Source organism: Malurus melanocephalus, unplaced genomic scaffold (genome assembly GCF_030028575.1).
Source record: "Malurus melanocephalus ecotype Western Australia unplaced genomic scaffold, MMel_1.1 scaffold_126, whole genome shotgun sequence".
Lineage (NCBI taxonomy): Eukaryota > Metazoa > Chordata > Aves > Passeriformes > Maluridae > Malurus > Malurus melanocephalus.
In genome coordinates, this window is record NW_026623358.1 from 1,952,800 (window position 1) to 1,965,680 (window position 12,881).

The window sequence follows — 12,881 nt, forward strand, 5'->3', positions numbered from 1 at the left end:
GCGGCGGCGGCGGCAAGATCCGGACCCGTCGGCACCACCTGGGAGCCGCGAAGCCGCCCTACGCGAGGGGCAAGCAGCAGGTAATGTCGCGGGTCAGCACCGTGAACCCGTTCCCTTCGTACCCCTCTTGTGCCCCGGCGCTCCTCTCAGCGGCGGGAGGAGGCGCCCGGGAGGCCCGACCCGGCGGAGCCGCCTCTTCCCTCCGCCACCTTCCGCCCCCCGCCTTCCACGCCGACCCACGTGCGCGGCTTCGGGCCGGGGTTTCCCGGTGGAGCGGCCTGCGGGGAGGGAGGAGGAAAGGCTTTCCCGCCGGGGCCGCGGGGACTGTGAGATTTCCGGCACTCTGGCACCGCCGGGCCGCAGGGGGTTCCTCGCGTCCCCTTTGTCTCCCGCCTGTGCCCCGTTAGTCAGGACTAAAGGCGGGAGGAGGAGGAGACGGCTGGGAAGGGGTAGRTGCGCATTCCGTCTCCTGGCGGCTGGAGCGCGCTGTCTCCCACTCCCTGGGATGTTCATTTTGTCTCCGGGCTGCCCGCTTAAATCGTGGTTAAATTGATTTAACTGGGCTACCAAGTTAGAGTTACTTGTCAGATTTAAGTGCATCGCTTCTATATTTGCCTTTCTTGACAAATTCCCGATTGCAGATGAGTCTGTGGGGGTGCTTGGGTACTTATCAACAACATCTTCCATTGTTGGTGGGGGTTTTTTTTGTAGGATGCTGCAGAACCCTTGCATCTGGTGATTTCTTCAGTGTCTTGCCTCTACCTCAACGTGCAGATGCACTACAAGTGAAATGTAATTCATAAAAAATACGTTCTCCATTGTATTGTAGGACAGAATAGATGGATAACAGAAAAAAARCAGTTTGTGAATTGCGATACAAAGGTCCTATGCTATTTAGAGTGGCTGCAGAGAGTAGAAGCAAAGATCCTTTCCAACTGCCGTTTGTCAAGTAATTTCAGTATGCCTGGAGACAGTGCTCTTGAAATGCCTTTTCACATATTTTTATGAATCTGAAATTGACTGTAAAACCAGAGCATTTACATTATTAAATCGGTAATATAAAACAGGGAATTAAATAGTATATGCAAAATTAAGGGTGTGTTATGCCCAAATTGTTGCTCAGTTAGTTTTTTATTATTGGGGAGGTACTATACTTAGTTCTTTGTGTAGTATACTGATCAGCAATATTGTCCTTGTAAAGCTGGCAGAGTGATGCTTCATCCAAAGAATCACTGCATTTTACAGAGCAAATGTTGAAAGCTCTTTCAGGAACAGGAGAATAACATTGAAATTGCAATGTCTTGCATGTGGTGATGCTATGGAGATAGCTGATAAAACTTRCACATGAATTTAAAATAATTAGCTTAGATTGTTTTCTGATTATTCTGTTGTCTCTTATCTCTGTGTTTTCTAGTAGGTTTATTTAAATAATCTGCCAAAGCAACCCCATGCTTGGATGTATCTGTGGGGTTCAGTTCAGAGCATGGATGCTGCAAATCGAATATGTAGATCAAATCAAGAAGTAATATATTGGGGGAAGATGGTGAATAGGCAGACCTGTAGATGTCAGATGTGTGCATTGGTTATAAGGGATGGTTTTTTAACCCTGTGCAGCTTGCTAGCCTGCATTACATAAAAAGATGAACTCTAGGTAGATAGCTAACTTGTACTGGAATTGACAAGTGTTCCTATTTTTAATGTATTATCCACTCASAAGTGGATAATCCACGCAGAAGTATTCTATGGTTTGTTGTTAATTATTTCTCAGTAAAGAGTTTGGGAAGACRTGGAAGTGCTCGATGCAGTCTTGATGGGAGGTTATATCGCTGATTCTGATCCCCCTTTCCCCTAACTATTATCAATAAGTAACGTCATAGAAATACTTTATCAGAACTGTTCTTAGTGCTTGGGGTCAAGACTGTAGTCCTGAAAACTCGGTCTGTTATTGTCAAGCTCTGAAGGTACCCTAGCACTGAATGCTGTATTGCCAATACCTTTTAAGTTCTTAGGGTATCTGATTATTTTTCCACTTGTGTGAAATGAGTAGCATGATGCAGGCTTACAAGAGTAAGCCTGTCTTATGCTTTTCTGGTGTTGTTATGCTTGYTTGATATTATTTTGCCATCATCTCCCAGGGAGCTTGGTCAGGTAGGAGATTCTCCAATCATGCCCAAGATGTGCTGCAGAATCAGTCTTCTATTAAGCTTGTATTAAATACAGCCAGGGCTTTAGGTGACAATTGGAAGAGGAAATGCTGTTGCTTTTCAAAGATGATTAATTAAAGTATTCGTTCATGAATGTGGTAGACCCTGCTTCAGATTTCTTTTTTGCCTAGAGGCATCAACCTACATCTTCCACTTTCTGGGCAAATATCCCAGTTGCCAAGCTATGTGTTGTCTTCAGTTCTTCTGACTGAAACTGTGTTATGATCCAGAAAAAGAATGTGTGATTCACTGAGCCAGGAAGAGGATATATAAGAAGATGTTAGGTTCTAAGAGTGGAAACATACTGTCTCTGATCTTTGATTTCAGAAGTTACTTGTTTTGTATGTTTTTGGAATAAACATGCAAATGCAGAATTTCTTGCTCTTTTCTCTCCAAGTGCCTGATAGAGCCATAATCATTATGTTTACATACGTGTTTTTTTAAATTTAGAGGATTTTTTAAAATCAGTCTCAGATAGGAGAGATGAACAGATGCTGCTTGGAAGATGTGACTTATTTTTTGCTAGATGATGGAGATACGGGTATTGGTGAGTTTCACCAAATTGCTCGAGACATCCTTTAAGGTCCKTCCCAGAGGGACCAGCTACAGGATCAGGAACTTAAACTGAATACAGCAGTGTCTAAAGCATTGCATTGTCACCTGCTGCCGTCTTGAAGGTAGGCCTTGCTCGACAGTGACTACAGGCTGTGGACAGAAGGGATCTTACAAACCACCAGGTTTATTTTGTGAAGAAATTTTCAGAGTTCCTTTTTATTAGCAAAATAGGTGTTTAAATTTGGTACTTTGATTTCTGCTGCTGTAAACAAAAACGTATCCTAGTTGCAAAAAACCTGTAAAACTGAGATATTRACAGTTTTCTCTTATTTAGGCTAACAGTACAATACAGTGGTGCAAGTTATRGATGATGACTGCTACAGCATTTTATTAATATTTTGGGGGTTGTTTCCAAGTGTTGTTGTGACAGTCCTGGAGGCTGTGAAGTGTTGGGGAAAACCAGTATTAGTGAGTGGTATCTTAGGAGAAGGAAAAAGCAGATGAAATAATTGGTTGTGTTAGCTGGGACACTGCAAATTGTCTTTGGTTTCTGGCAGCACATCACTTCCTTTGAGTTATTCCTCCAGTCAGTAATTAAAACCAGTTCTTGCTCCCCTGCCATGGACAAACTGAACTGCTGCTGATTCTAATGACTGCAGCAGGACAGAGTTCAGAATCTCTTTTGTGTGCCCAAAAATGTTTGAGCAAAAGTAYTCCAGATTGATGCAGGTGGTGGGCTGCCATAGCATCATGTAATGCTAATTCGTAAGACACTGGGATAACTGGCTTAGTGGACATGGGGAAACAGTGGATGTTATTTACCTGGACTTTTGCAATGCTTGCAGCATGGTCTCCCATGTGATCCCTGTTAACCACTTGGCAAAATAGGGACTTGTCAGGTGGACCATAAAAGTGATTGGAAAATTAGTGGGACCATTGACCTCAAAGGGTTGTGACCAGCAGTACAAAGATCCAGTGGCAGCCAATTGCTAATAGAGCTCTCAGAGGTTTATTGAGGCTGATGCTCTTCCATGGCTTTATTAACAACCTGGGATGAAGGAATGGTATGAGTCCTCAGCAGTTTCCTAGATAATGCCAAACCTTGGGAAACTTGATCCCTGTTGTATGATAAAGTATAGGGCTGCCACTGAGGCAACTTGACAGAAATGGGCTGCCCGGAACCTTGTGAGTTTTACTAAAGGCATGAATGGGAAGCCCTTCATCAGGACAAAACAACCCCACGTACCTGTTCCACAGCAAGTTGAACATGAGTCAGCAGCATGCTCTTGAGGCAAAGAAGACCAGCTGCATACTGGAGGTATTAGTAAGGAGTAGTATTAGTTAGGTATTAGTTAGGAGGAGTATGTGGGAAGCATGTTAAAGGAGTTGTTTCTTCCTCTACATGCAGCACTTCTAGGACCAGATCTGGAGTGATGTGTCCAGTTTTGGCCTCTCCAGTAAAAAAAAAAAAAAAAAGTTGACATATTGGAGTGAGTCTGGTTTAGAGCCAAAATGATTATGGGGGCAAATGCCCATGAGTGAGAGAACTCAATGTGCTCAGATTAAAAGCCACAAATACCTAATGAGACTACAGAGAAGGTGTAGCAAGGCTCTATTAGGAGATCCATAGCAATTCAAAGAGACAATGGACTCTCAGTGCAAAAATGAGAATTCTGATCTCATGTTAGGAAAAAACATTTTAACTGTGAGGCTAGCCAACATGTTGGAAGAACAGCCCAGAGGGATCTCAAAACCCAGGTGATCTCTTATGTGAATGATCTGCTGATTTTGACCATTCTCTAAACTCTTGGGTTTTAGTAGGTGACCTCTGGAGTGCCATGCAGCCCTCTGTATGCTTGGTTCAGTCAGAGCTGCTGCAGCTGGAGCATGGAGCACATACAGGCATGGTTTCAGTGTAAATGTCACTGTTACTCTAGGCTCCTTTTGTTGGTCCATCCTCTAATTCTTCAGGGTTGTCGCTCCTCTTGAGGGAGGAAGTAATACCTCCATCTCACTGTTGCAGATTTTCCAGAGTAAATTGTGAGCTTGYGCTCAAAAAGGGAGTAGCTGAGCGCTTTTTCTAGGCTTGCTGTTTTGCAGACCAATTTTTTAAAAATTCTGTCTTTTTAGTGGTARGTCATGTGATACACTTTTCCATTTTTCTGCTATTAAGTTGTAAAAAATCTTGAGTTTTTTGCTTTTAATGTTCTATGTGATCAGTTCAGTATTTATTTGCTGCACTTGGCTAGGTGCAACTCCAGTATCAGTGCAAGCTGGGGCATGAATAGATTGAAAGCAGCTCTGTCAAGGACTTGGAGTTGCTGATGGAGGAGAGGCTGGATATGAGTCGGTGATGTGTGCTTCCAGAAAGCCAAACATATCCTGGACTGCATATAAAGCACTGTGGGCAGCAGATTGAAGGGGATTTTGCCCCTCCACCCCTCTCTGGTGCAGCCCCATCTGAAGTATTGCATCCAGCTCTAGGATTTCCAGCACAGGAAGGACATGGACCTATCGGAGTGAGCCCAAAGATGGGCCACAGGGAGTAGGAGCATCTCTGCTCTGAAGAGAGGCTGAGAGAGTTAGGGCTGTTTAGCCCAGAAAAGAGAAGGTTCTGAGGGGACATTATGGTCACCTTTGAATATAGGGGACTTAAACTCCTTTAGCTGTAGGAGGGTTGATTCACATTGAATGTAAGGAAGAATTTTTTAAAAAGAGGATGGAGATACTTTGGAACAGGTTACCCAGAGAAATGGTTGAAGCTTAGTCCCTGGAAACATGCAAGAAAGACCAARTTGGATGGGTCTCTATGCAATCTGATCTATTTGAAGATGTCCCTGCTCATTGCAGGAAAATTGGGAGTAGATAACCTCTAAAGGTCCCTTCCAGCACAAAGCATTCTATGAATCTGTGCATGTTGCACTTTAAGTACAGGATCTTTGAGTGAGTCTGGCTTAGTTAAGGCTACTGTTTTTTCAGCTAAACATAACTTCATCTGTACATTCCCACTGGCTGGGATGAAGTGTATATGCTAACACAGGGACACCAACATTCATTGAGTCCTACAGCTGTGGATAGCACACATGCAGTCTTTGCAAATACRTGTGCCAGTAGAAAATTTTCTTTGTCCTTGCTGAGGCTGTCTGATATTGTCTTGGTAGTTCTGCTCTCGGAACAAGTTGTGCGAGAGTATCTTGGAACTGTCTGACTTTACTTTTAGGTGTGATTGTATTTTGAATCAAACTTTTTTGAAGTTGATATGTCTCATGATTCCTTCCCTTATTACATCTCAAGGTCTGGTGACCTCTAGAACTGAAGAAGTAAACAGTCAAACTCTTCAATTGCCATTTTCTTTGAGACTGGATTACAGCGTTGCTGTGAAATGAGATATTAAATTGGTGAGATTGTGATGTGCTTAGGCCTGAGCAGCAGGCCTCAGCCAAAGTTGACTTACAAGATGAACCCAGGGCACTGTGTGACTAATACCATCAGTATTATTTAGCTAAAAATAGATGACCAAGACACTTATGCTAGCTGTTTAACACCAAACTGGCAGATTTAGAAACTTCTTTATAAACTGGTGGTGTAGTTGTCGGTAAGAAATGTATCATTTTAAGAAGTTTTCCCAACTGACATGAATAGAGGCTTGTTTGTAGGATATTTTAGGGGAAACTCTTCCAGCCACCACTTGGGCACTGGCCAAGCCCTGGCCCCAGCTGGTCAGGAAGTGTGCCATCACATCCAGGTGTTTCTGTGCTAAAAATATAATTAAGTCACTTTGACTTGCTGATTTGGGCCTATAAAAGCTGGACCCGCTTTCAGGACGAATTTGGAGACTTCACCTGTGGTTGCATGCATGTAGGATTTTCCCARTTGCTGGGAAGGGTCCTCACTGTGAAATGAGGCTCCCCATTGATTGTGGACTCTGGGTGATAGATTGGTAAAGTTTTTAGGCAATTGCTGATGTATCGTAATCACTCTCCTTTCTCTGATATGGTAATGATTAGGTGCATTATCTTGCTTATTTTTGCTCGGTGCTAAAGTCAAGCTTGTAGTTTATTGAATGTATCATTTCACTTCCATGTTGCCTTAGTATTCRTAGTAAAATAAGACCATTCTTTCCTTTGGTGTCCTTTGAATCACCACTGTCAACTGGCAGAAAGACTACTATAGGTGCATTTGTAATGAAAATCATCCCGAGTTAAATCAGATAAAAACAAAGTTTAAACTGATTTAAGTGTAGCTGTGTTCGGGAATTATTGTGAACTAGATACATACTAAATTTATCTATAACAGTGCATGTGTTCTAATGTCAGTCCTTAGATTTATTACTAAACTTACTTTACAGAGTTGTAGAATACGTACAGATTTCAGATGCTGTCCCCTTCAGTCACTTTAAAAAAAAAAAACAAAAAAACCACTGTGTGCAATGGCAATTTTTCATGTTGGTGGTAGGAGAACTGTGTTTGAAGATCTGTTTTGGAGATGCTCTTGATTCTGTCARTTGTGGTGGTGTAAAAATACAGCCAGAAAGACACTGTTGTCCCTCACAACTGAAGATTACTGTCCACCAGCAGAGGTGAGGCTACCTGAGCTTTACAGTTTCAAGTTATTATCTTAAAATGTCAAAGAATGTAACAATACCCATTGCTGCTGCAGCTAAAGCAACTATGTCCAAGCAACTGTGTCCATTATTTTGGTTTCTCTTGGGCACCAATTCTTATAATATAAAGTCTAGTCAGGAAGTGTATGCACCAGGGTTAAAAGTGTCCGGTTTAAAATAATTGCAGATTGTGCTGTTGGAATGTGAGGCTTACCTCCTTTATGCTGCACTATGTCTATGTATGAGACTTAAATAATAGGAAGACTTTGAGTTTTGCCGAATTACCAAATTATCACAGAGAATGAATAAATGTGATTATTTGGTTACTTGATTTTAATTTATGGTTCAAATTCATGAAATTAGATAACGAATGTGCAACAGAATTGGCTGTACATTTTGCAGAATGACTAGCATGTGATATTGTCAGCTCAGTTTGTAGATCAACATGGACAGAAAAGACATTTCAGAGGGAGCACGTGAATACGTTGCTGTCTTTTGCTAATACTTAATTATATAAAAAATTTTAGTTCCATTCTTCTTGTGTGAAGATTGCCCTTTCCAAAGCATCCCATGTGAAATTCTGTAGCATAAGTACTTAATTTGGTGAAATATGCTTAAAAGTTTCAAACCATGTCCTCCCCAGGAAGCAGTGGACACAGGGATGGACATTCGCAAGCTGTAAGTTGACTTCAAATGGTGTTTAATTGTTGTTTCAGGCATTGTTGCAGAATTTGGGCTGCCTGTGTTTGTGTTTTAAATACATAGTGTGTCTTCACCACTATGTGCTATAGATTAGCCTCTGGTACCATGTTTTGTTAGTATGTGCTTTTAGGCAAAATGACATTGAAAATGTTTAATTCTTTGCTGGGAGCCTAGTAAATTATAAAAGATAGCAAATTTGTAGTGTGTAATATGATGTGTCGATAGCTCTTGTATGCATAAAATTCTTGACTGTAAATGCAGGAAAGAGGAAGAGTTTGCCATTATRTTTGGTGATGTTGAAATACTGTAATGAATTGGGTCTTACTTTATATAGAACATCYATAAAATAAGATAAACAATTGTATGCCTAAAATGTGTGTTATACTTTGCTGAACCTGTTAACTTGTGCTGGCAGCCTTGTAAAGACCATCTGATGCCATGGGAAATGTACTTCTTGATCATTCTGGTTTTAAACTTCTTGTCCATATGGTAATATCAGAAATAAAGAGCAGTAAAAATAATGTTTGGACTGTGGGATATCCTTATAGGAAAGATAATCTGAACAGCATTTCAATTAATGTAATTCTAGAACCTGCCTATGAAGCATAGCTGAAGACATGCTGTGACAGCCACGTTGTGGCAGTCTTTCAATTAAAAAATATTACCAACTTATTTCCTTCTTAAATTSGGAAAGAAAGAACTTTAAAACCGCTTGTACAGTTGTTTGTGAAAGTAGTCTCATGAATCTTAAACATTTTGGTTTTGATGCTGTTGGATTTCCATCTTAAAGTGTAATATTGAATGTAATTTACAGCTTAGGGTTAACTATGCACTAATGTAGTGCTTCCTATAAGGAAGGAAGAAAGGTACTTGTACTTCGTGGTGCCTTTTGTAAAGTTGTCACTGTGTCAGCTGAAGGTGTGGGCAAAACTTGAGATAAAACCATTCAGTGTCATAAGGATTTAAACTAGTGGATTAGGCACTGATTTATCTCTCAGAGTGCACACTGTGTGTTTTGCTCTCAGTTGTAAGTGATAATGATGTGTACAGATGTGCAAACAGTGCCAGAAAATACCTGAATTTCCTTGGAATGTTTATATAAAGCTAATGAGACTAAGAAAAATAAGGCTCACTTCAAGCAATAAGAAATRAATACACTGGCATCTGGTAATATAATCCCTTCTTCATGACTTTCAGAAATAAATCTGCACTATTCCACTTGCCTTAAATAAAACTGTTGTTTTTCAAATGTTACATAATTAATGACATTCCTGAAACATATTGTTCATATTAAGTCATAAGTTTTATTGKTTTTTTTCTAAATGAAATATCAAACTCTGCTGTCCTACATACAAATAGAAACCACTCCCTAAACAGCAAAAGCAGTGTTAGTCTAAGCCAGTCTAAGTCTGCTGTTGCAAGAGACAATCATGTCATGTTTCCCTTTCTATTCCTGCTTYTGTGTGAGCATCCATGCAGGTACATGGTAAGCTGCTCCAGCTGCCTGATRGCCCATAGCGGGTGGTAGTCCTTACCATCCCAGTCTATATTCAGCATTTTGTTTGGATCTTTTTAATAAAGCCTCTCTGCAATCTGTCATTTGGTTGCTTATACATGTTAATGGCAGCACAAGGAAAGGTTGACTTGAAGAGGAGAAAGGGTCAGTGTCTCTAAAGACAGTATGGACACAGGGTGGTTGAAAGAAGGGAAGGGAGTTCTGTTTTGTGTTCCTCTGGTCCTGGCCAGATCTGGTGCTCGGAGCCAGCTTAACTCATTAGCMCGGCAGAGAAAAACATACTTTTTGCCAGATTAATGAATTCAGCTAGTATGGAGGGTAGCCTGCTGTGTGCCAGAGCTGGCATAAGCTAACTGTGGGGGATGGAGAGCAAGAAAATTCCTTTTAGGTGTTAGGGGTTTGATTGATCTGCTCTCTCAGTGAATTTAACCATTAGGGGCAGCTTTTCTTTCTGAGGGCTTACTGATTCATATGTTCTAATAAYTCTGACTTTGAAAGCGAAGAAGTCTCTGCGAAACAAGAATTTGATGCTTTTCAGAGGTATGTACACAGTGAAGTGGAAATTAACTCTTTTATCCAGCTGTGTATTTTGCATCTCTGTCAAATTTCTGTGAATGTAATTTATATTTTTATATAAATTTATAATGAACATAATTTATATTTTTTTTTTCATACTTAAACCTCCTGAACTGAAATCAACTCAGTTACAAAATGGATGTTTTCAAGTAATGTGTCATTGTTGAGTACTCTTGCCAGCACTTTCCCCACCCGGTGCTATATGAAAGACCCTTATGAGCTGGAAAAACGCTCCTATTTTGTAAATATTTTGGGGCAAGAAATAGCCTACATTTAAGTTTGTAATTCAAACTGTGACCATAAACTACTGATTTTTCTTTTATATAAATCCTTAAAAGAAACAGTGTTTCGAAGTAGTAAATTATGACACCTGTTCGTTTACTTTTATTTATGTCTATATATCTTTTGCTTAGTGTTGCAGCCAGCATGTGTTTGTGAAAGGCAGGTTTTGCTTGACCAATCTGATCTGCTTCTGTGATAGAGTTACCCACTTGGTGGATGARGAAAAGGCTGTGGATATTGGATGTCATCTACCTGGAATTTAGTAAAGCCTTTGACACCATTTCCCATGGCATTCTACTGGAGAAACCAGCTTCACGTTGTGTGAATGAGTGTGCTATTTGCACAGTAAAAAACTGTCTGGATGGCTGGGCCCAGAGAGTGGGGGTGAATGAAGTTCTATCCAGCCGGTGACCAGTCACAAATGATGTTCACCAGGGCTCAGTGTAGGGGCCAGTCCTGTTTAACATCTTCATCAGTGACCTGGAGAAGGGGATCAGTTAAACCCTAAGCCAGTTTGCAGATGACACCAAGTTGGGCAGGGGTCTTGATTGGCTGGAGGACAGGAGGGCTCTGGAGAGGGATCTGGAAAGGCTGGGTAGATGGACCAAGGCCAATTGTGTGCATTTCACTAATATGAAGWACTGAGCCTTGAGCTTAGGACGTAACAACCCCCTGCAGTTCTGTGGGCTCAGGTAACTGAGTGGTGACTGGAAAACTTCCTGGTGGAAAAGGATGTGGTATGTTGACCCTAGTCCTGGTCAACAACAGCTGAACAGGATCCAGTGTGTGCCCAGGTGGCCAGGAAGATCAATGGCATCCTGGTCTGYATCAGCAATAGTGTGGCCAGCAGGACCAGGCAGTGATTGTCCCCCTGTMCTTGGTGCTGGTGAGATCACACCTGGAATCCCGTGTTCAGATTTTGTYTGCTTRCTACAAGGAAGACACTCAGGTGYTRGAGTGTGTCYRGAGAAGGGCARTGGAGCTGGCACCTGAGGACATGGTTTAATGGTGAACATGAGGGTAGTGTTAGATTCACAGTTGGATTTGATGATCTTTAAGGAGTTTTTCCAACTTCAATGATTATATGACCATATGAAAAGAGGACTGTGGACCCTCCAGGGAAGGATTTGATTCTTCAAGATAGGGCTTTGGGCCCTGAAAATGGGCKTTTGGAGGTGAGAAGGAGGGTTTGAAGCCTGAGGTTGGGTTTTGGTGGGTTATGTGCCCTTATGGATGCTTCAATACCATGAACTAAGGCTTTTCCCCCTAGAGATAGGTTTTTGGAGGCACAGAGGTAAGCTTTAAGCCCATTAGATGGAAGGCTGAATCCTAAATAGGAGGCTTTGACTCCTGAGATGGAGGCTTTGGAAATTAGGGTTTGGGCCCAAAGATGTGCCTTTGTATTCCATAAAGACTTTGAATTCTATAAATGAGGCTTTGGATGCTCCAAATCAGATTTCAGGCCTTCAGAGTAATTCCCTGAGCACTTCAGATGAGTCTGGAGACCTAAGGAGCAGGCCTTGAAACTTAGAAATGTGTGTTCGTGCCCAAAGGAGGGCAAAGAAGGATTTGGTCTCTTGGTTAACTGTTGGACACAATGGTCTGGGTCTTTTCCATCCTTAATAGTTTTTTGGGATGAGTGTATTTGAGGTGTGAAGACAGCAGTTGGTACTTGACAGCAGCTCAAATTTCTGAAACCAGTCAGTTAAAGGAGAAAAACACATTCACTCAATRAAACACTGCACACAGTTGGGGTGGTCCCACTGCATCTTCTCCCCTTCCATGGTATTAAGTTTGGTACCTGTGTGGCCTGTAGAAATGAGAAGTTATGAACATTAAAGATGCGTGTCAGCGCCACATCCTTTGCTCCCAGCCAGAGACTGGGAACTAGAACAGTTTTTGTGCAGTAGCATTTTCAGAGTGGCTGTGGTGAGTGAAGCTGTTCTAGAAGGGACTGGTTCATAATCATGGCATGAGAAGATGGGGATCTGAGTAGTTTGCTGGAGAGTAACCCTCTGGAGTTGTTGTTTGCTGTGTCTTTTATATTTAATCTCAGAAGATCTGTTGGCATCAATGAGATGTTCAGAATCTTTGTCAGCCTTCTAGAAGGGTTAGTGATTCCTGTGTGGGTAGATGGGATGGATAAAGTGCGGAGCTGGTGACACAATATTAGAGAGGGAGAGTGCTCTGCTCCTGATAGGGTTGGCTTGTGATGGATGCATCTGCAGAGAGTGTGAAAGGGTGTTCAAAAGCACGTGCTGAAGTTGAAGGGTAAGAAAACTACAAGTTAGGGTGAGATTAAAATGCCAGCTTTAAAGGCAGTGTAAGGCATGAGAGTTTGCTGAATTGTTCTGGCAAGAATTAGGAGTATGCATGTTCAAATATGTAGTTGGTCAGTGATACCTTAGCTGCCTGACTTGATCAGGAATCCGCCCTGAGCGGA

General features: G+C 41.7%; 1 protein-coding gene across 1 annotated transcript in view; it reads left to right on the forward strand.

Annotated features, from left to right (window-relative positions):
• Positions 1-2: 2 nt before the first annotated feature.
• Positions 3-12,881, forward strand: part of NUP153 (nucleoporin 153) — a gene marked incomplete at its 5' end in the record, with an annotated part of 41,682 nt that continues 28,803 nt past the window's right edge. The window contains one exon of the mRNA XM_057370471.1: positions 3-80. Coding sequence (XP_057226454.1) covers positions 3-80 — 78 coding nt within the window. The remainder of the gene's footprint in view (positions 81-12,881) is intronic.